Source organism: Cebidichthys violaceus, unplaced genomic scaffold (assembly GCF_023349555.1).
Source record: "Cebidichthys violaceus isolate CVI_PGR_0920_01 unplaced genomic scaffold, fCebVio1.0.p SCAF_9, whole genome shotgun sequence".
Taxonomy (NCBI): Eukaryota; Metazoa; Chordata; class Actinopteri; order Perciformes; family Stichaeidae; genus Cebidichthys; species Cebidichthys violaceus.
In genome coordinates, this window is record NW_027176975.1 from 2,944,372 (window position 1) to 2,964,265 (window position 19,894).

Here is a 19,894-nt window from a genome sequence, read left to right on the forward strand (position 1 = left end):
TCACATTGATTCATCAGATTCAGATGAAGTGAAGTTGTGTGACTCAAAACTGTCTTTAAGACAGACAAACAAACATAAAGCTACACTGAAACAAAAATGAGCTAAACTAAATCAAATTGTAAGTTCAGTGGTGGAGCACAGTCCCCCCTGCGTGTGACTTATTCTGTCCTCCATAACCGTCAACCCGTATATTTACCTGCTCTGCATTCATTCAACAGCTGCACCTTTTTGTTGCAGCTATAGATTATCAATAATGTAGTTAAATACTGAGAATACAGACGAGAGAGAGAGAGAGAGAGAGAGAGAGACAGAGAGAGACAGAGAGAGAGAGAGAGGTTATTGAAGTACATTAAATTAGCAGCAGATGCATGAATAACGCCGTTTCCGCTTTTAAGGAACTGAAACCAACTATTTCTGTTCGAATGACCAGACGGGCTTCGCAGAATTTTAGGTCATAATGCGGTGGCGATACGCTTGTCATACCGTAGACGCTGGATTCTAAGTAAGTTGGAGTAAATTTTAGGTCATAATGCGGTGGCGATACGCTTGTCATACCGTAGACGCTGGATTCTAAGTAAGTTGGAGTAAAATGTGCTCACCGACCGACCGACCCACCGACTGCAAGAGCACAGAGATGCAAAGCGATGTGGAGCGCGGCCCTCCTTTGTTTACTGAGGAAGTGCTTCAGGCGCATGTTCCACACGTCAGGTGATGATGATGATCTGTGAGGATGAACACAAGAACAAAAAGTGGAGAAAAAATAGAACAAAAAGTGTTTTTTGGTTTTTTTTACATGGTTTTTTTTTTCGAGCATGAAGTCACTCGTGACATTTGGCCGGATGAAATTGGGTGTTCCCCCCCCCCGTACATGACTAACGGGGCAGGGACAGTCCTTGTGTGTGTGTGTGTGTGTGTGTGTGTGTGTGTGTGTGTGTGTGTGTGTGTGTGTGTGTGTGTGTTTGTGTTTGTGTGCTCTTTAACCTTGGGAGCATCAAATGATAGGGGATAAACAACAAAAAAAATGCCCACGGTAACACTGGGTCATTTCTGGGATTTGCATCCAGAATGAGGATGTTTCTCATTCCAGACTCATCTTTGATGATTCATTATCATCAGTCCGAGAAAGTGTGAGAAAACGGTGATAAATGCCCCAAAGCCCAAGTTGACGTATTTGAAATTGCTTGCTTTGTGCTACAAACACTTTTAAAAAGATTGCAAATGTTCACATTTTGAGAAGCAACAACTAGTGGTTTTCAACGCCTCGACTCTTGCAGACGAATCTCTAATCTTTACATGAGATCAACATTTGTGAATCTAAAAACAGATTTCATAACTTCCACAAAAGGGAGCTCACTTCACAGAGAGAAGTGACGGTCATCTCTGTAGACTTTCTATTCTACTTCTTTTGTGTTCTCCTCTCAAAGGCGTGATGTCTGTAGACGTGTTTGTTGGTAAAGTTACAGAAAAGGTTTAAGTTTTGAGGAACTTCTGAGGTGGATTAGATTTGCCTCAAAATTACGAGATTGAAGATCAAATGTGTGTGTGTGTGTGTGTGTGTGTGTGTGTGTGTGTGTGTGTGTGTGTGTGTGTGTGTGTGTGTGTGTGTGCGTGCGTGCGTGCGTGCGTGCGTGCGTGCGTGTGCGCGTGTGTGCGTGTGTGTGCGTGCTCTGGATGATTCCAGGATTTGTAATCAGGTTACATTGTACCTCACACACAGCGTTTCAACTTAAAAATGCTGAGGGCAACCCCCCGCCCTCCTGAACACCCACTCTTCACACCCACTCTTCACACCTCTTATCGCCATCTCCACCGTCCCTCATTCGAAACTCGCACTTCATTTGTCCACCACATTTGACATGCAAAACGGTATCGAGGAAACGCACCGCCAGCGAGCTCTTATCAGCTTCAACCCATCGCTCAGTTTCCCCTCACGCTTCCAAAGGTGACATGATGATGATGCATGCCGCGATATAAAAATGATGCTCAGTGGACAGTTACAGCATACGGTCCTCTAGATTACGACCACGGAACTTCTGCTCTCCTCATCTGTTGGTCTTCTGTATAACTTCAGCCTAAACTCATCCAAAATGGTAAGAAATAACTATTGGAGTTAAAGATGCTTCTTATACTTATTATCTATGTTTTATTTGTAAATTATAGAACAGGGGGGGTAAAGGACCAACTTTGCTCTTTTGGTCATTTTGCATTATTATACCACATATTTTCAAGCAAAAGCTTTCAACTCCTGGAAATGTATAATTTTTGTTTCCTTAATTTAAGAGATAATTACTGAGGTTTTTAATGCTAGAAGTGGATCTTTTCGAGTAATCCCCTCCTCTGCCTGCTGCTTCCTCAGAAGACTCTGTCACTGTGGTTATGTGGGCTTCTCTTCGCCAGCCTCACTGGAGCACACGGACTCAACCGCTTCCCAGAAAACTGTACGTCTTATTTACTCCACGCATTTTTATATATATATATATATATATATTTTTTTAAATTGTCTCGAATGTTTCTAAATCTGTTCATCTCGTCCCGTTGCAGTCGTGGTGGCGAAGAGGGAAGACTCAAATCCGGTCACACTGACCTGCCGCACGGAGGCCCCCGGAGCCGTCACGTGGAAGTTTCAGGGCGAGGAGCCGGAGGACGCCCAGCAGAACGGACCGCACCTGGCCCTGTCCGAGGTGGACACGCCCATGTTGGGAGAATACAGCTGCTGGAGGGGAAAGGAAATGTTGTCGTCCACCCATCTGCTGCTGGAGGCTGAGGAGGAAGAAGAGTCAGGTGAGATGCTGCCGATTTTCGTTTTTGTGCAATAAATGTCCCTTCAAATAGAGGAACTTATTGTAACATCCAAAATGTGTAAATTCTGGAAACTCTGTGCATGCGGACCATTCTCTCTCTGGAGGATGTAGCATTGAGCCCTTCTACGATACACTTCCAACATAAATGTCTTGTTTTTAGGGACATTTCCCCTCTTCACTTTTGTTGGTTTCTGTTGGAGAAAGATAACTTTTAGAACGATCTGTTCTTATGGTTTAACACACAAGGCTCCGTGAAGTCTGTGGCTCCTGTGTGAACTCTCTTCACACTTGCTATCTCAGATGTTCCTCGTTTAGCGGTCACTGTGACCTTCTGTTGTAGGTCCTGCGGTTGTATATCTTACTTAAACGTCAAGATGACGTTTGCTTGTGCGGAAGGGGAGAAGAACGAGTTCCAGACGTGTCACGTAGCTTTATGCAAATGATTCTGTGCAAACGCACTTGTGTGTTATCCGAAGTATAAATATCAGAGACTCAGAGACAGACCTCTGAGCAGCCTTGATGCATGACTTGTATGTGTTTCAACTCTGTCTCCTTCTTGCAAGAATAAATGTCCTGTGATGATGAGTTTTACATCGGCTTCGAGTGAATTTCTCTAACAGTTCCTGTTAAGGTTTGGTTTTCACTCACATTGGTTTTTTTTATCTTTAGATTCTCTCTCCGTCAGTTGCCGGGCAAAGTCTTACGACTGTAACTTCAGCTGTGAGTGGACCCACACCGAACAAACTGCGGTGCGCCTCGGACTGGGCCGTGACTGGTAAAGATTCAGATAACTAAGTAACCGTATTGCTGAAAGGTCACACGGATAGACCGACGAGCCTTTTCTGATCTGTCGTTACCGCCCCCCCCCCCCCCCCCCCCCCCCCCCCCCCCATGTAGCCGTGAAGGTAGGGAGTCGTGTCACTGGGTCAGCGCCGCTCGGCTCACCGACGGGAGGTTCCACTTCGAGCTGTCCCACTCGCTCTCGCCGTACGCCGAGGAGAGCACCATGCTGGAGCTCACCGCCGAGGCCATCGTCCACCGCTCCGTCGTCAGGACGACCAAGAGTTTTTACCTCAGGGACATCGGTAAGCGGACGGGAAAACGAAATCACCGACAAAGTTCTGCGACAGCTGTGATAACTTGTAACGTTTAGAACTACGATAAGACAAGAAGGCAGGTAAATACATACATGTTCACATGAATCCTTACTGATGCACTTCTTTTTTTTCTTGTTCTGTTTTTCTTCCGTCCAGTTCAGCCCGACAGTCCCCTGATTGTGACGTGTCAGGAGGGGGAAGAGGACCTGAAGGTGACCATTGAGCCACCGTCCAGCTGGTCAACCCCTCACAGCTTCTTCAGTCTGGAGCACGAGATCGAATACGTGTTGAAAGACGACGGCAAGGTACAAAGTCCAGCGTGTCCGTCAGTCTCTCTGTTGCTTTTCTTTTGTTGTTTTTTTGTTTTCTTACCATGTGACCTGTCTCGCTCTAGCCCGGACGTTCCTCATCCGTCCTGCTGCCGAAGGGCATCAGCAAGCTGAGGGTTCGCTCCAGAGACTCGCTGGTGCTCTCAGACTGGAGCCAGTGGACCGCCTGGAAAAATGTAACCCACTGATTGGTTTTTTTTTTCTAACCCACCGCTGGCTGTTCTCGTGCTCTGTCTTTCGTCCACAATGTCCGCTCATGTCCTCTCACCCACTGTGTTTCTTTTTCATTGTGTCTCTGACTGTCTCCCCTTTTTGGGGCAATCGCACACTGATGGCTGAGAGAGAACACAAACCAGAATAAATCTTTAAGCTTTAGGACAGAAGATCAGTATACACTGCTATTTATATTATATAAATAATAGATATATAAATATTATATATATTTATATTATTTATATAATATAAATAAATATGATTTATATTTATATTATGTATTTCAACTATTTATTTATTTATTCTTAATATTTATTATTTATTCTAACTCATACACACATGATTTCTTTTAAAGGAAATTATTTCCCCAGTTTGGGGTCTAAATAGGGGGACAATTTAGAGACCAAATCTTTAAAAAAAATGGGTCTCCTTGACATTGAAACCTAAGGAAATCCACATATTACCTCACTTCACTCGAGTGTCCATGTGCGTCTGCTTTAAGACGGGCTTTGTAAGGACGTGCTTTTCGGCCCTGTGTGTTTCTGTACCAGTGTGTTGGCCTTTCTGTGTATTCTGTTTGGTGCCGTGCAAAAACAAGCTGCTATTAAAAGAACCTTGTGCTTCCTTCCTGATGCATGTTCCTTCTTCATTTATGCGGCGCTCGTGTCATGTGCACAACTACTGACTCAAATTAGAAATCCCCATTGGATGCAATGCAGTATCAGTCCACATTTAAGTACATGGGGGGGGGTGGACAGAATACTAGAAACATAAGCATGAGATGAAGAGACAAGATGCTTGTAGTTTTAGGTATTAATCACTACTATGTGGGTCACAGTACCCAAGTACAATGGGTGTCTGATATGATCGTAATGACTAGTCCCTGTTTGAATTTACACTAATTAATCGATCAGCAAACAAGTTAGTCCTTATAAAGGAAACCTGTTTTCATATTTATAATATTCAACGAGGAATAGAAGCTTTCCAGCAATGAATGCTTTTTATTTAATTTGATAAGATCACCTAGTTTCGGTAGTAAAACCTACAATGATAATTCTTGTAATCCAACTTTGAAGAAGATGAACAAATTAAAATTTCAAAAATAAAATTAAAAATGAAAGAATTTCTCCCCTGTTAGGAGAACAACGGGACACTCTTTATCAGCTACAGTGTTATTCTAATATTTTTTACTTTTTACATCAATATCGTCACAGTTACACACACGTGCTGACATCACAGGCACCAACTAAAACTAGCAAACCAGATGTGTTATATAGAGGACAAATGCACTGAAACCTGACAGTGATTATGGTATCAGTCGCTGTCTGAAATTCCATATTTTACTTTTTCCTCCTATAGTTCATAACATGAACAGGTTAAGAGGGACATTTGTCCGTCTACATGCTGAAAGACGAACATTAAAAAAATACAACATTTGGTTTAGATACTCCCAAATCTTAAAAAAGTTAAACTTAATATATTGTCTGACAGCTCAATAACAGGCAAAGCCCTCAAAAGACACACCTGGAGCTGACTGGGCTTGAAGCTTGAGCCGTAAATGACAAATAACGTGTCTACACTGTCATTTAACTCACTGCAGGTGAGAAGAGGGAACCTATGCAAATGCAGAAACACAGCAAAATCCTGCTGCCCAGAGTTGCCACCTGGGTACCTGGACAACTGCAAGAAGAAGCAGAAAAAGAAAAAGATGCCAAGCAGAGCCAGGCAACCTTATGAGGAAGGTGCTCAATAAGAACCTGCATGGTTGTCCTGCTGGTGTCCAAACACCTGTTGTCTGGGAGTAGTGGACGCAGATTTGAGTGTATTTCACTGAAGTAATTCAATTGTATTTGTTAAACGACAATTCAACATTGGGGATAGTGCCATGCAATAAATCTATATGTTCATGAAAGTCTTATTGTTCAGGCTTTGTTTGAACTGTCTGTATTTAATATGAAGGGTGGCTTCAAGGTTATTGTTTTAGTTATTTTCTGAGCAGCTGGATAACTAAAATGTAAACTTTATTGCTAAACAGAGTTTCAGTTGAGCTTTTGTCTTGCATTTTGAGCCTTAAGGTTGGCCTTGCAATATTTATTACCCAATTGTGACGCCCTGACTTGAAGAGAGTCCCTGTGGCTGAATTTGAAGGAGCTGTATTCAACATTCTCAACATTAATTATAGCTGTAAATAAATAGCATCTATGTAAACTGTAAGAGAGCTATCGTTTCTTTTGAGAAATATGTTTCAACGCTTTCTGGCCAAAAGTAAGATTTAAAAAGATTGAATGATAATATGTCGACACCCCAGAAGCTGGTTGACTTAGTTTTACATATACAGATTAGAAACATTACATGAGAGTCATATCAAAAAATATCATCTTATTCTCTGCAAGAAAGCAAATAAGCGCATTTCCCAAAAAATGTCAAACTATATTGTGTGCTTAAAATATTATATAATATGTTGACAAGTTGGCTGCGACTCTAGAATATACAACTATCAGCTACACATTACACAAAGAGTTGTAATAGTACTGAGGGGGCCAATTGGGGCCCAACGGCTCAGCTTTGCCCCGCGGCGCCCTAGCAGGGCAATCCGGCTTTGCGAGATACGCATGCGCATGATAAGAACCGCAGGAAGTGGCTGCTAACCTGACGCTCTGTTGTCGAAAGAACAACAGCTAGCGCACGGTCCCACACATGGACGAGTACCGCACGGTCACGTCTACGTAACGTTTGAGGAGCTCTACAAATGTCGTGAACATGGCAAAGGTTGTTCGGACGAAAGCTTTAGCTGTGTACCTCTGGTGTGTTTTTATGCACCTCGGTCGCGTGTCAGGTGAGTAAGTTTAAGGGGCGGGGGCAATGTTCAAACCGCTAGTAAACAGCTAATTTAGCTAGCTAGCTAGCTAGCTAGCTAGCGGCTCGTCGTAGCTTTCGCTTGTTTAATACCTGTGCATTTACGTCTCGTTTCACCCCGCTGCTTGTGTTTTTTTTTTACCAAACACCGGCCTCATACTGACGACGCAGTCATTCACGTCTCTGAGATAAAGCCAGCTAACGTCTGCCTCTGGTCTGCCTTAGGTCTCGGGATCAATGAGCTGCTTTACTTCCGGGTCATCAGTCCGGAGGAGATCGGGTACATCTTCAGCGCAGCACCTGCGAAAGACTTCGGGGGAGATTTTGTTAGTGCTCTGCCCCTTTTTTTTTCTCTGAATACCCATTTTATTGGCCACGGGATTCTAAAATTCTCAGACACGCACGCGCTCACCACCTAATCACGTTCCTCTCCTCTCTCTCTCTCTCTCTCTCTCTCTTTCCTCTTCCTCTTCCTCTTCCTCTTCCTTCGGCCCACCAGACGTCGTCGTACGATGAGATTTTCCTCGTGCCAGCAGACCCGGCGGACGGCTGCTCGGAGTTGGAGGACAGAGAGCTCGTACAGGGACAAGTAGTGCTGGTGGAAAGAGGGTGTGTATGTGTGTGTGTGCACGTGCCAGCTGTCACCTGCATCAGCTTGGATGGAGTCGTTTAGTAGATGGTGAAAGACCAGCGGGGCTCCTGTACTTGTGACTTGTAGTTGCAGGGAAGACGTTGCTTTTCTGGAATGTTTTAATCAAATGGCCTTTTGTGGCTCCTCACATCTTGTGTGTGTGTGTGTGTGTGTGTGTGTGTGTGTGTGTGTGTGTGTGTGTGTGTGTGTGTGTGTGTGTGTCCTGCAGAGGTTGCTCCTTCGTACAGAAGGCCCGACACGTGGAGGAAGCCGGAGGCAAAGCCGTTCTGATCGCCGACGACGCAGCGGACAACGACAGCCAGTACCTCGACATGATCGCCGACGGAAGCGCTGCCAAACCGAGCATTCCTGCCCTGTTCCTGCTGGGACGCGATGGGTGAGACGGATCGTTCTGACCCGTTTTTTTTATTTTAGATTAACGAGATACATATTATGGACATTAACAATCCCCTGTCCCCTCCCTTTTTTTTTTTCTTTTTTTTTAATGTATTCTAGGATGATGATCAGACGATCGCTGCAGAGACAAGCGCTGCCATGGGCCGTCATTTCCATTCCTGTCAATGTTTCCTCGTTGGCCTCGTTCCCACTCAAGCAGCCCCCGTGGACTCTGTGGTAGAAGCCACTTCCTGCACACACACACGCCCCCCCCACCCCCACCCCCGCTCTGTAAACATTCTGGTCATCGGTGCGAACAAACCCACAGCCTTGCTGGGAAAAACAAATTCTTCAGTGTCAAACAAATACGTGAGCTCTGCACAAATTAGCATATGTACACATGGTTATGTCAGGCTCCAACACATGGCACAACAACAACAACAGCACAGGCCCTGACACCATGTATTATTTAACTCTTGTACAGAACAGCATACCAGCAATGTCACCTCACTGTAACATTATAACAAACTGCTGCTTAGTTGCATGAAGTTAACCAGGGCGGCACTCTGACTCAAGGGTTTCTCATATATATTAATAAACATGAAGTGTTTTTTGGGGTTTTTTCTTCACCACTTTAAAGAGCCACATGTTCTGTCTGCTTGTGACTGTTTAGAATAGATACTAATATCAGAAACTCTTCTGCCAGAAATGAAGTAAACGCAGCACGTCTTCATCCCTTAACGGCAGCCGATCAATGAATAAGACATCGGTTCATCCTGGGTTTGATATGGCATGCGATGATGTTTTGTATCTGCTTCTATATTCTTGTTTATGTTTATTAATAATGTACGAAGAGGTCAGTGCGATTCTTTGAAATTGAATCTGGAAAACTGGAGCACAAAACAGGAGTCATGAAGTGTTAGATTTCTGCTTTTAGTTGATCTGGTTTTATTTTCAACAAAATTTCATTTACTGTATATTCCTGTTATTTAGGGTTTTAGGTCGTTTGCGGTCATTTTTCCATTGTACAGTAGTTTTGTACAGATAGTAGAACTATACATTAAACTTCCGTCTTCACGTCAACTTTCCTTTGTCTTCAGAGAGCTTGAGCTTCACTTCTAATATAATGTGAACTTCTTATTTCTTTTTGCTGAAATGTATCTTTTCTGTGTGAGAACATTTGACGAGAGATGCACTGCTTTACTTTAAGGTCTCTTCACTCGTAGACCAGGATAGCGTCGTATTTATTTATTCATGTGTGGATTTAAAGTAGGAATCGGAGACGTTGATAAGGGTCTGTATTTGTCTACCACTCAGCATTGTGGGTAACTGTAGCCTGTCATTTTAAACTGTATTGCTTTATAATGTGAAAGCCATTATTGGCCATGTTCATTTACATTTTCTCTTAGAAGAAAAAGGGGACATGCATACATAAATAAAAGATATTGCATCAGGACTGTAGCATTCTTTTCAGTAGCAATGTTTTCCATCTGGATAAATAGTTTGTGGACTCGGAAGGTTCCTGAACGAACTGATATCTGACTGATGTGTCACCCTCACACCTGATATCACAGAGGTGTGTGTGTGTGTGTGTGTGGTTATTACAGGAACCCGTATATGTACATATACATGTTCAAAAGAAACATCGCTGAAGCCGAAGATGACGTGACTCCGCCCCCTTAAAGCAGGATTCAGCACCGCAGCAGCGTGGACAGCGACACCAATGTGGGAGAACATAGCGGAAGCATCGCTGACACAAAATAAATACAGGAAATAATTATGTTCATTAGCTCAGTAGACTTCACTTATGCTGATCAGATATCACCTGTACCCTCACACATCATCAGAGCAAATACAAGATGTACATGTCAACTTGTATATATATATATATATATTATTAAATATTTTACACTTTTTGACATCTTTACTATAACTTTTCTAATTTCAAGGCGGCTGCAGCTGCACTATATGAACTACAGCTGAACCTCAGACCATACAGCATATCATTTAATATTTAATATCAGCTGATTCAGGACTGATGGACCATAAAGTGAGACCTTGCGAGATCTAGAAGGAAGCAGTGTTTAGTCAAAAATTAAAAAGAGAGAGACAGAGAGAGCGAGAGAGAGAGAGAGAGAGAGAGAGAGGGACAATAAACAGTGATCAGCTGGTGGTCCTCTGGTTGTTATTGTCATGTCTTTTTGACTCCCTTCCCGTGACAGGAGTCGACTCTAAAGAGGGGCAGACATGAAATGAGGTTTAGATTATAAGACGTGTATAGATAAACAGGTTGACCACGAGAGTGACGTTGGCATGCAGTGTTTTCCTCTCCTCCTCCCCACCGTTACCTCCTCCTACACCTCGGACACACTCGGCCCCACACGGTCCTGACCAGGGCCTCCCTCAGAGACGGACTCCCCCAGATGTACACGGACGGCGTGCACACGGCGCTGAAGCGAGCCATGATGGCGAACACATTGGTGGCCTGGTTCCTGAACGTCAGCCCTCTTCCTAGCCCAAATGTGACGATGATGTTTATAAAAGAGGGGAGCCACATCACCAAGAAGCTCACCACGACGAAGATGATGATCCTCAACGACTCCTTCTTGCTCTCTCTCTCGGCGCCGGGAGGGTCTTTGTCCAGCTGGAACCGGGCGACCACGTACAGTTTGACGGTCATGACCATTTTGGTGAGCACGATGATCTGTAAGCTGACAATGCTGAACGCGTACACCTGCAGCGCTTTGGAAAGTGGCACAAAACTTAAGACGATGGAATAACTATAGACGTAAAGCCAACAATAGACGTTTGCAGAGATAACCACCCACCGGGTTACATAGCGCGTGTACGTGAACGGGTGACAAACGGCGAAGTAGCGGTCGAACTGCGCGAACAGAAACGTCATCACGTTCACCCCGAGGAGAGACGGCAACAAGTTGCGAGTTCCATTTCTGGACGGATGTTTCTCCTGGACGTCGAACAGACCGAGGTAATACACCGAAACCCCGACCAGCGTGTCGCAGATGCTGGTGTTCAGCATGAAAACGAACCGGTTCTGGAGGCGGAGGGCTCTGGTGGCCAAGATGGTGACGACCACGGGACCGGCCACCAGAACCACGGTTGTAGCGAAGACGAGCTGAAAAGCGAAAATGAGAAAATCCTCGGGACTGTCGAAGTTCACCGAGAGAGGAACTCCTCCTCCTCCTCCTCCTCCTCCTCCTCCTCCCGGCGCAGAGTCCGTGATGTTGAGGAGGAGCATTGTTCCGAACATGCGCTTTGTGTTCAACGTCTTTTTATAGCTGCTCGTGAGGACACTGCCCATGTCAACTCAACTGTTTATTACCCCACGAGGCATGACCTCATCTCACTTTTAATATCAATGTTTAAGTTTGCCCTTTTTAAATAATGACAGACATTTAAGCTCATTTTAATTATGCCTTATAATAAACTTAGCCCTCATTCCTCTTCTCTACAGTTTTTCTGTACTTGCTCCCAGATTTGCCGTGTGGTAACTTGATTAAACATACTGATTTGCAACATATTCACCTTATTATTTGCCTGAAGTATAAAGTGCATTGCGTCATTTTCTAATATTAATTCCATTTTAGAGAGGAAGTGTGAGTACTTTTTTCTTACAGTCGCCATCTTTATCATACTTTACTTGCAAAAAACAACAACAAAAACAAACTTTTGAAAACTTTCCTAGGGGGAAAAAAACATATCACCTTAGATTCCCAGCATGCCATCTGTTCATCCAAATGATGCCTGTTTGGAAATGTACAGAGACCTTTTGTTGGAGCTGTGAGCTGTCGGTGTTTCTGTCATGACTCTCCGACAATAAGTAATGAAGTCAAGAACCATTCATTTGGTTATGGCTCACCAACTAACCAGCTATACCTCGCTAACTAGCTAGCAGACAGTTTGGTTTAAATGTCAACTCAATGCAGACCTTGTTCTACAGTAGGTGGAGCCACCAGGAGACACCAGACATGTGTCCATCATGTGTCTTTCATATCTCATCCTGCAGTCACTGGTGTCTGATGGATTTAAAGCCATCATAGCTGCTGAGTGTTCCCAAATATATCAACATGCACGAGCACTGCAGCTGCCCTCGCAAAGTGCGCACTCACAGGTTGGGACACATGACTTGGTCATAGCTTACCACCTTGAACTTTGACCCTCTGCGTGGCTTTCATCAGGGCCGTTCAGCCACCACGCAATAATACTAATAACTTTATTTATATCACTGTATGTTACAAAGATGACAGGGTGACGGACTAACCAGCAAGTTGAGCTTCTTGTTTTGTTACACCGAGGCGAGTTGAATAACTTAGCACGAGGTATATGGTTTGAATTTTGTTTAATATTTACTCTCTTTATTATCTATCCCCAAAACCGTTCTCGTTGTGTTTTTGGTTCATTTTGTAAAATTTAAAAAAAGAATATATATATATATAAAACAAAATACAAAATGAATAGATATGAAAGCAAAGACAATAATTAGAACTCTTAACGGAAACAATGTAGCAGCAGAGGTTTATTAACAAGTCGGGCAAAATATTGATATAAATCTTATTTCTAGGACACAGATTAGCCACGCCTTTGTAAAACGGACAGGCTGCTAAAATTATCATTGTGATTATTATTATTGTTTTAATAATAATTGAATGAATAACAATTTATTATTTGAATGAATTGCAGTAAATCGCTGTCAAGGACAAACATTTGTGCAGAGGAGTTATTAACAGTGCAGATAATTATCCTCATTGTTATTATTAAGTGCAACATGCACCGCACGCGATTCATTACCATAAACCATTCAACGGACCACTCGATAATAATCTGTTGCTTTTTTGCAAGGTGTTGTTAATTAACAGCGTTTCCTCACATTGAACACAAATACTACTAATACTTCCTCCTACACACACGTGATAGTGTACATTAGTAGCATATGAACGTATTTTTTTAAGGAGACAAGGTAGGCCAAAAAATAAATTCAAATACAACATCACGGCCGTGGAAATGAAAATACCTGCCGTGGAAAAAGGCCCGTTTTACTGCCGTTCAGTTCGCTCGTTTGTCTGCGTGACAATAATCATACTTTACATTTAACAGGCCACTGAATGCGTCACGCGTTTCAAATACACGCGTGTTCACACGAGCTGCGGAGCTGCAGCAAACCCTTTTTTTTTTTTTTTTTTGGATTTTGCTCCGCGGCGTTTTTCCACGAGAGAAGGGCTCGCGCACAGATAAAGCAAACAGATATGCTCAACAGGGACGGAAATGAAGAATGTGACCAAAACATCCGACTGAACCACGACGACTGCAGCCACCGTGGACAGCGGGTCACGACGCACCTGTTTCAGTACGGTCATAATTACACGCACGTGGTCGGTAACCAGAGGCCTCCGCAAAGACAAGTCACGTGAACCTGCTTACGGGAAGGAGCGGGTCCCGCTGTCTTTAAAATATTTTAATGTTGCTCAAATTTGCTGCATGCGATTAATTCAAAATGTGTATTTCTACAGTTTCACCCGTGATGGGAAGTTGCATGAAGAAATGCCCGCTTTAAAGAAAAAGTAAGGCAGCATATAAGACACTGAACACAGGCGACATCACTGACAATGACATCAAAACACACACAATCCAAAACACACACTATCCAGTTCAAGATCAGCAACAGAGGTTTAAATTAAAGGTATCCACACGTTTGATTTTATTCTGTTGAAAGCGTTCATGAGAAATATAACAGGTGTGTTTCTTGTAAAAACAAATGTCAGAAATAATTGTTCTTAGCCCCAAACTGTCACGGATTACCTCGCGCACACGGTCTCACTTCAACCCCAAAACTCATCCACACGTCACCTCTGTTGTCACACCTGTAGCCCCCACGCAAAAGGGTTCATCTGCGGGTTTTTTTTTTTAGTTCAGTCATATTTTTAAAAAACGGGATGAAAGAGAGACATTCTCATGTCGGATTTGACCATTTAACCATTTAACCGCTTCTCCTTATGATGACGGCTGCGTCGTTATCAACGTTTCGTCCCGCCATCAATGTGAAAGCCAATTCTGAAGAAAAAAAAGAGGGAAAAGAGGGACAGGGTGGTGGACAGAGACAGTTAATGTCTTGCAAAATACAATTGGACAAACAGAACAAACAGACCTTTCGTTCAACACGCTGCGTAACGCGCGCGGGTTGCAGCTAAATAACAACTTTTATAAAACACACACACAAACCGCAGACGCGCCTGTCTCTCTCTCACCTCGCCCCCCGGCGGCAGGGGCACACCCTCCGCCACACCGTCCTCCACACGGCCTCCCGCAGCGCCGGGCTGCCCCAGATGTACACAGCCGGGGTCACGAGCGCGTTCAGGCGCGCCATGCTGGCGAACAGATTGGTGGCCTCGTTCCTGAACCTCAGGCCTTTCCGCGTCAGTTGCCGCACGATGATATTGACGAAGGACGGACACCACAGCGCCAGGAAGCAGATGACCACGAACACGATGATGCGCAGCGACTCCTTCTTGTTGTCGCGCTCCGCGCTCGGCGCCTCCCTCACCAGGTGGCTCCTGGCTATGATGTACAGCTTGACCGTCATCAGCACCTTGACGAACACTATGATCTGCAGGGTCATCACGCCGAACGCGTTTATCTGAGCCGCCTTCGAGATGGGCACCATGTTCTGCACGGTGAGGATGGAGTACGTGTAGATCCAGCAGAACGCGCAGACGCCGATGACCGCGGCTCTCGTGACGTAGCGGTTGTAAAAGAACGGGTGGCACACGGCGAAGTAGCGGTCGAACTGCGCGAAGAGGAAGGTCAGCACGTTGACGCCGAGGAACGAGGGCAGGATGTAGTACGTCCCGTTTCTGGACGGGTAGCCCTCTTGGACGTCGAAGAGGCCGAGGTAGTAGACCGAGAAGCCGGTCAGCGTGTCGCTGACGCTCGTGTTCAGCATGAACACGAAGCGGTTCTGGCCCCGCAGGGAGCGCGTGGAGGAGATGCCGACCACCACCGAGCCGGCGATCAGCACGGCGCTCGTGGCGAACAGGATGTGGAAGGCGAAGATGAGGTAGTCCTCCGAGGTGTCGAAGTCCACCGACAGAGAGACGGTGCCGTTGAGAAGCATCCTGGCGCTCCGCCAGAAGACGGAGACGGCTGCTCGCTTTTATACTCGGAGTTTAAGCGTCTTAAAACCTCCATAGGGCAAACGCATGTCAGACATACAGGAGGAATAAATGAGGCCGAATCACGACACGTCCCACGGGTGTTTGGTCATGGTGAAAACAAACAAACAAGATGATCAGCTCGGTGGCTTGTTTGTGCGACCTGTGGTCTCCATATAATCTGATTTCATCTTGAAGTCTGAGGTTTACAGGATGACTCAACAATGCTTTAATCCCTTTCCTTCGATGCCTCCACTTTCCCAATGCATCTGTAATTATTACAAGTTATTAACTAGCTATGGTTGACGTAGTTCATCCAGAGTAAAGTTCTCGTTTCTGTCATAAAAACACAAATAACTACGAACACAAAGACAAACAGCATTGTCTTTTATTACAAGTTGCATTTTGCAAAACAAATGTAGGTATCGTTTCCAAAATAAACGTGTCACGTGAGGGCCTCATGTTAAAATCCTCCTCCTTTTTTTGTATTGCTTTACTACATTAACGTCAGTCCGCTTGTAAGTAATGAAATCATTCGAGTTATGACAACTTTCAACCTATCGGACTAAAGCCGATGCGTGTTTCAACCACTAGAGGGAGCTATGATAACATGTTTTTTCACTGTAAGGCCGAAAAGGCCTCTCTCTCTGCTGATGGCAGTGATCACTGGTCTAATAAATTCAATCCTGTACAGTTTGGATTCCAATTCAGTTTATATATTCGATGCAATGCGGTCTAATAAATCCTGATGTATAAGATTTTCTTATAAATAGGCCAGTCACAGTAGACAAAAACAAGTTTAATGCTTTTGGTTCAAGGAAGTTTCCTACTATCATATCGTTAATGTACACGTGTGACTGAAAGAGTTGATGTTAAAGCAGTGATGGAGATGCATTTGTCTTAAACACAAACAAAGGCACTGAAGCACCTTTATGTACCTAAACTTGTCCATCATTTATCTTCAGTAGACTGGACTACAGTAACGGTGCGTTTACAGGTTTCTGTAAAAAGTCAGTCAGAAAGCTGCAGCTCGAGTCCTCACTAAGACCAGGAAAGTGGATCACATCACTCCAGTTCTGAGGTCTTCACTGGCTTCCTGTCCAACGAAGAGTTGACTTTAAAATCCTGCTGTTGGTTTATAAAGCACTGAATGGTTTAGGGATCTGCTGCTACCTTATGAACCATCCCGACCAATTTAGGTGGTCTGGGACCGGTCTACTTCCTGTTCCCAGAGTCAGAACTAAGCGTTCAGTTCTTCTGCTCCACATATCTGGAACAAAGTCCCAGAAAGCTGCAGGTCTGCTGAGACCCTCAGTTCCTTTAAATCAAGACTGAAGACTTTTCTGTTTGCTGCTGCCTTTGATTGAACCACATTCACAGGATATTAATCAATTTCCTGCATTTCTGCATTTTACTACTGTATTTTATTTCCTTACACTGCTTTTTAGTGTTGTAATGAATGTTCTTAATGTTTCAATGAATGTTCTTTATTGTTTTTAAATCTCCTTTTCTTTTGCATTATGTTTTGATGCTTTTAATGGTTTTATGTGAAGCACTTTGTTGTTGTTGAAATGTGCTCTACAAATAAACTTGCCTTGCCTTAAAAACAAGTCTGCTGTCTGAATGAAGACACTTTGAGCAGTGTTACAAAGGTAGGGATGACATTTCATTTCTGTCATGTGAACTAACTTATAAGGCTGGGGGAAAACAATCATTATGATAATGTATCGTCTTTCAGTGGAATCATTCCGTGATGAAATCATACATGGAGATATCGTGATAATCACCTTGTCTAAATTGCTAATAATAAGCATATACTGACTCACAGTTTTCAGAAAGCCTGCTTATTTTTGCACGAAAATATTCAGTACTTTTCATTTGTCAAGTATAGGTATTCAGTTTGCGCAGGTATACAAAATCACGTGGTTATTTCATATAGTATAATTATTTACTCAATTACAGACAATTGTGCTATATCGTGATATGTATCCTTATTGAGATATAAGATAACTTCTATCTTCTTCAATCTAAAACACCCTTTCAGCCCCAACGACGACGAATGAAGGAATAGCATTGGAATAACACAGGCTGTGATACCTTTAACCATTAGCTTTCTATCCTGTTTGATACTGGCACACTACTAAACTCAGTTTTCATAAACAATCCCCCAATTCAGCCATACTTAAAACCAAAAACATGACTGTGTTTGTTTATTAAACTGACTTTAGCTCACACAGAAAGGTATCCAACGGCCTTTTAGTTTAGCTGGCAGAATGTTTTTGATTTTCAGCTAAGATCAAATTCAATGTCTTTGTATGTTACAGCTACAAGTAAGGCTTTTCTCTGTAGTGTACTACTATTGTCTTATTAACAGGGTTTATGGTCAGTTTGCTTGTTGGAAATATGAAAATCGGTTGAAGTCAGAACCGCCTCTCTGTTGCGTGCACACTTGAACTCACTCATCATGCACTGACGGCTTCTTCTACTCTACTGGAGTTAGTATGATGCCACAAATATAACAGCCAAGCATCATGGCAGGTTGTGTTGCCCAGACCTAACATAAGTGATGGTCTTTCTAAACCTAACTGTGTGGTTTTGTTGCCCAAACATAACGTTCATGACAGTCTTCCTAAACCTAACTGTGTGGTTTTGTTGCCCAAACACAACGTTCATGACGGTCTTTCTAAACCTAACTGAGTGGTTTTGTTGCCCAGACCTAACGTTCATGACGGTCTTCCTAAACCTAACTGTGTGGTTTTGTTGCCCAAACACAACGTTCATGACGGTCTTCCTAAACCTAACTGTGTGGTTTTGTTGCCCAAACACAACGTTCATGACGTTCTTTCTAAACCTAACTGTGTGGTTTTGTTGCCCAAACATAACGTTCATGACGGTCTTCCTAAACCTAACTGTGTTGTTTTGTTGCCCAAACACAACGTTCATGACGTTCTTTCTAAACCTAACTGTGTGGTGTTGTTGTCCAAACACAACGTTCATGACGGTCTTTCTAAACCTAACTGTGTGGTTTTGTTGCCCAAACATAACGTTCATGACGGTCTTCCTAAACCTAACTGTGTTGTTTTGTTGCCCAAACACAACGTTCATGACGTTCTTTCTAAACCTAACTGTGTGGTGTTGTTGTCCAAACACAACGTTCATGACGGTCTTCCTAAACCTAACTGTGTGGTTTTGTTGCCCAAACACAACGTTCATGACGGTCTTTCTAAACCTAACTGAGTGGTTTTGTTGCCCAGACCTAACGTTCATGACGGTCTTCCTAAACCTAACTGTGTGGTTTTGTTGCCCAAACACAACGTTCATGACGGTCTTCCTAAACCTAACTGTGTGGTTTTGTTGCCCAAACACAACGTTCATGACGTTCTTTCTAAACCTAACTGTGTGGTTTTGTTGCCCAAACATAACGTTCATGACGGTCTTCCTAAACCTAACTGTGTTGTTTTGTTGCCCAAACACAACGTTCATGACGTTCTTTCTAAACCTAACTGTGTGGTGTTGTTGTCCAAACACAACATTCATGACGGTCTTTCTAAACCTAACTGTGTGGTTTTGTTGCCCAAACATAACGTTCATGACGGTCTTCCTAAACCTAACTGTGTTGTTTTGTTGCCCAAACACAACGTTCATGACGTTCTTTCTAAACCTAACTGTGTGGTGTTGTTGTCCAAACACAACGTTCATGACGGTCTTCCTAAACCTAACTGTGTGGTTTTGTTGTTCAAACACAACGTTCATTACGGTCTTCCTAAACCTAACTGTGTGGTTTTATTGCCCAGACATAACGTTCCTGATGGTCTTCCTAAACCTAACTGAGTGGTTTTGTTGCCCAAACATAACGTTCATGATGGTCTTTCTAAACCTAACTGTGTGGTTTTGTTGCCCAAACACAACGTTTATGACGGTCTTCCTAAACCTAACTGTGTGGTTTTGTTGCTCAAACATAACGTTCATGACGGTCTTCCTAAATCTAACTGTGTGGTTTTGTTGCCCAAACACCCAAACACATTCGTGACAGTTATGTTCGTTTTGATATCTAACTATGATACATTTTTCAAAACCGTACTAAGTTGTTTCATTGCCTAAACCTAACTTTACTTAAGTAAAGCAATTTGGCACTGGAAAAAAATATGTTTTTTAATTTATTGCATTTCGTGACTAACTTACGAACTGCCTAGACTGCGTTGAATATAACGCATAGAGCACCCTCTGCTGGCAATGATGTGCTTGGCAGGATTAAAATAACTGCATCCAGGTAAAAGACCACACAAAGGAATTATACAGGTACAAAACTGATCGTCTGATAATGCTCTTTTTATGGCCCAAAAGCAGCAAATAAAACCTTACTTTGGGAGCATCAACTTTACAAACTACTGCACAAAATAAAAGA

General features: G+C 43.4%; 4 protein-coding genes across 4 annotated transcripts in view; 2 read left to right on the top strand and 2 right to left on the bottom strand.

The window, feature by feature from the left end:
• The first annotated feature begins 1,926 nt into the window (after positions 1-1,926).
• Positions 1,927-6,320, top strand: il12b2 (interleukin 12B 2). The gene is made up of 8 exons (XM_068703724.1): positions 1,927-2,090; positions 2,357-2,438; positions 2,542-2,781; positions 3,471-3,576; positions 3,699-3,886; positions 4,055-4,203; positions 4,293-4,403; positions 6,041-6,320. Exons 1-8 carry the CDS (start codon positions 2,088-2,090, stop codon positions 6,191-6,193), a joined length of 1,032 nt encoding a protein of 343 aa, XP_068559825.1. The 5' UTR covers positions 1,927-2,087; the 3' UTR covers positions 6,194-6,320.
• A 745-nt stretch (positions 6,321-7,065) lies between these two features.
• LOC137867353 (protease-associated domain-containing protein 1-like) lies at positions 7,066-9,779 on the top strand. Its single transcript, XM_068703903.1, has 5 exons — positions 7,066-7,276; positions 7,522-7,622; positions 7,796-7,905; positions 8,157-8,324; positions 8,444-9,779. Exons 1-5 carry the CDS (start codon positions 7,201-7,203, stop codon positions 8,562-8,564), a joined length of 576 nt encoding a protein of 191 aa, XP_068560004.1. The 5' UTR covers positions 7,066-7,200; the 3' UTR covers positions 8,565-9,779.
• LOC137867116 (uncharacterized) lies at positions 9,248-11,645 on the bottom strand. Its single transcript, XM_068703554.1, has 2 exons — positions 10,672-11,645; positions 9,248-10,554 (listed from the first exon to the last, which is right to left on the bottom strand). The coding sequence occupies exons 1-2, from the start codon at positions 11,643-11,645 to the stop codon at positions 10,515-10,517; spliced, it is 1,014 nt and encodes a 337-aa protein (XP_068559655.1). The 3' UTR covers positions 9,248-10,514.
• A 1,874-nt stretch (positions 11,646-13,519) lies between these two features.
• Positions 13,520-19,894, bottom strand: part of pi4kab (phosphatidylinositol 4-kinase, catalytic, alpha b) — a 29,412-nt gene continuing 23,037 nt past the window's right edge. Inside the window, exons 55-56 of the mRNA XM_068703555.1 lie at positions 14,587-15,481; positions 13,520-14,392 (exon numbers count right to left, since the gene is read on the bottom strand). Of these exons, the coding sequence (XP_068559656.1) occupies positions 14,356-14,392; positions 14,587-15,481 (932 nt within the window). The 3' untranslated portion in view covers positions 13,520-14,355. The remainder of the gene's footprint in view (positions 14,393-14,586; positions 15,482-19,894) is intronic.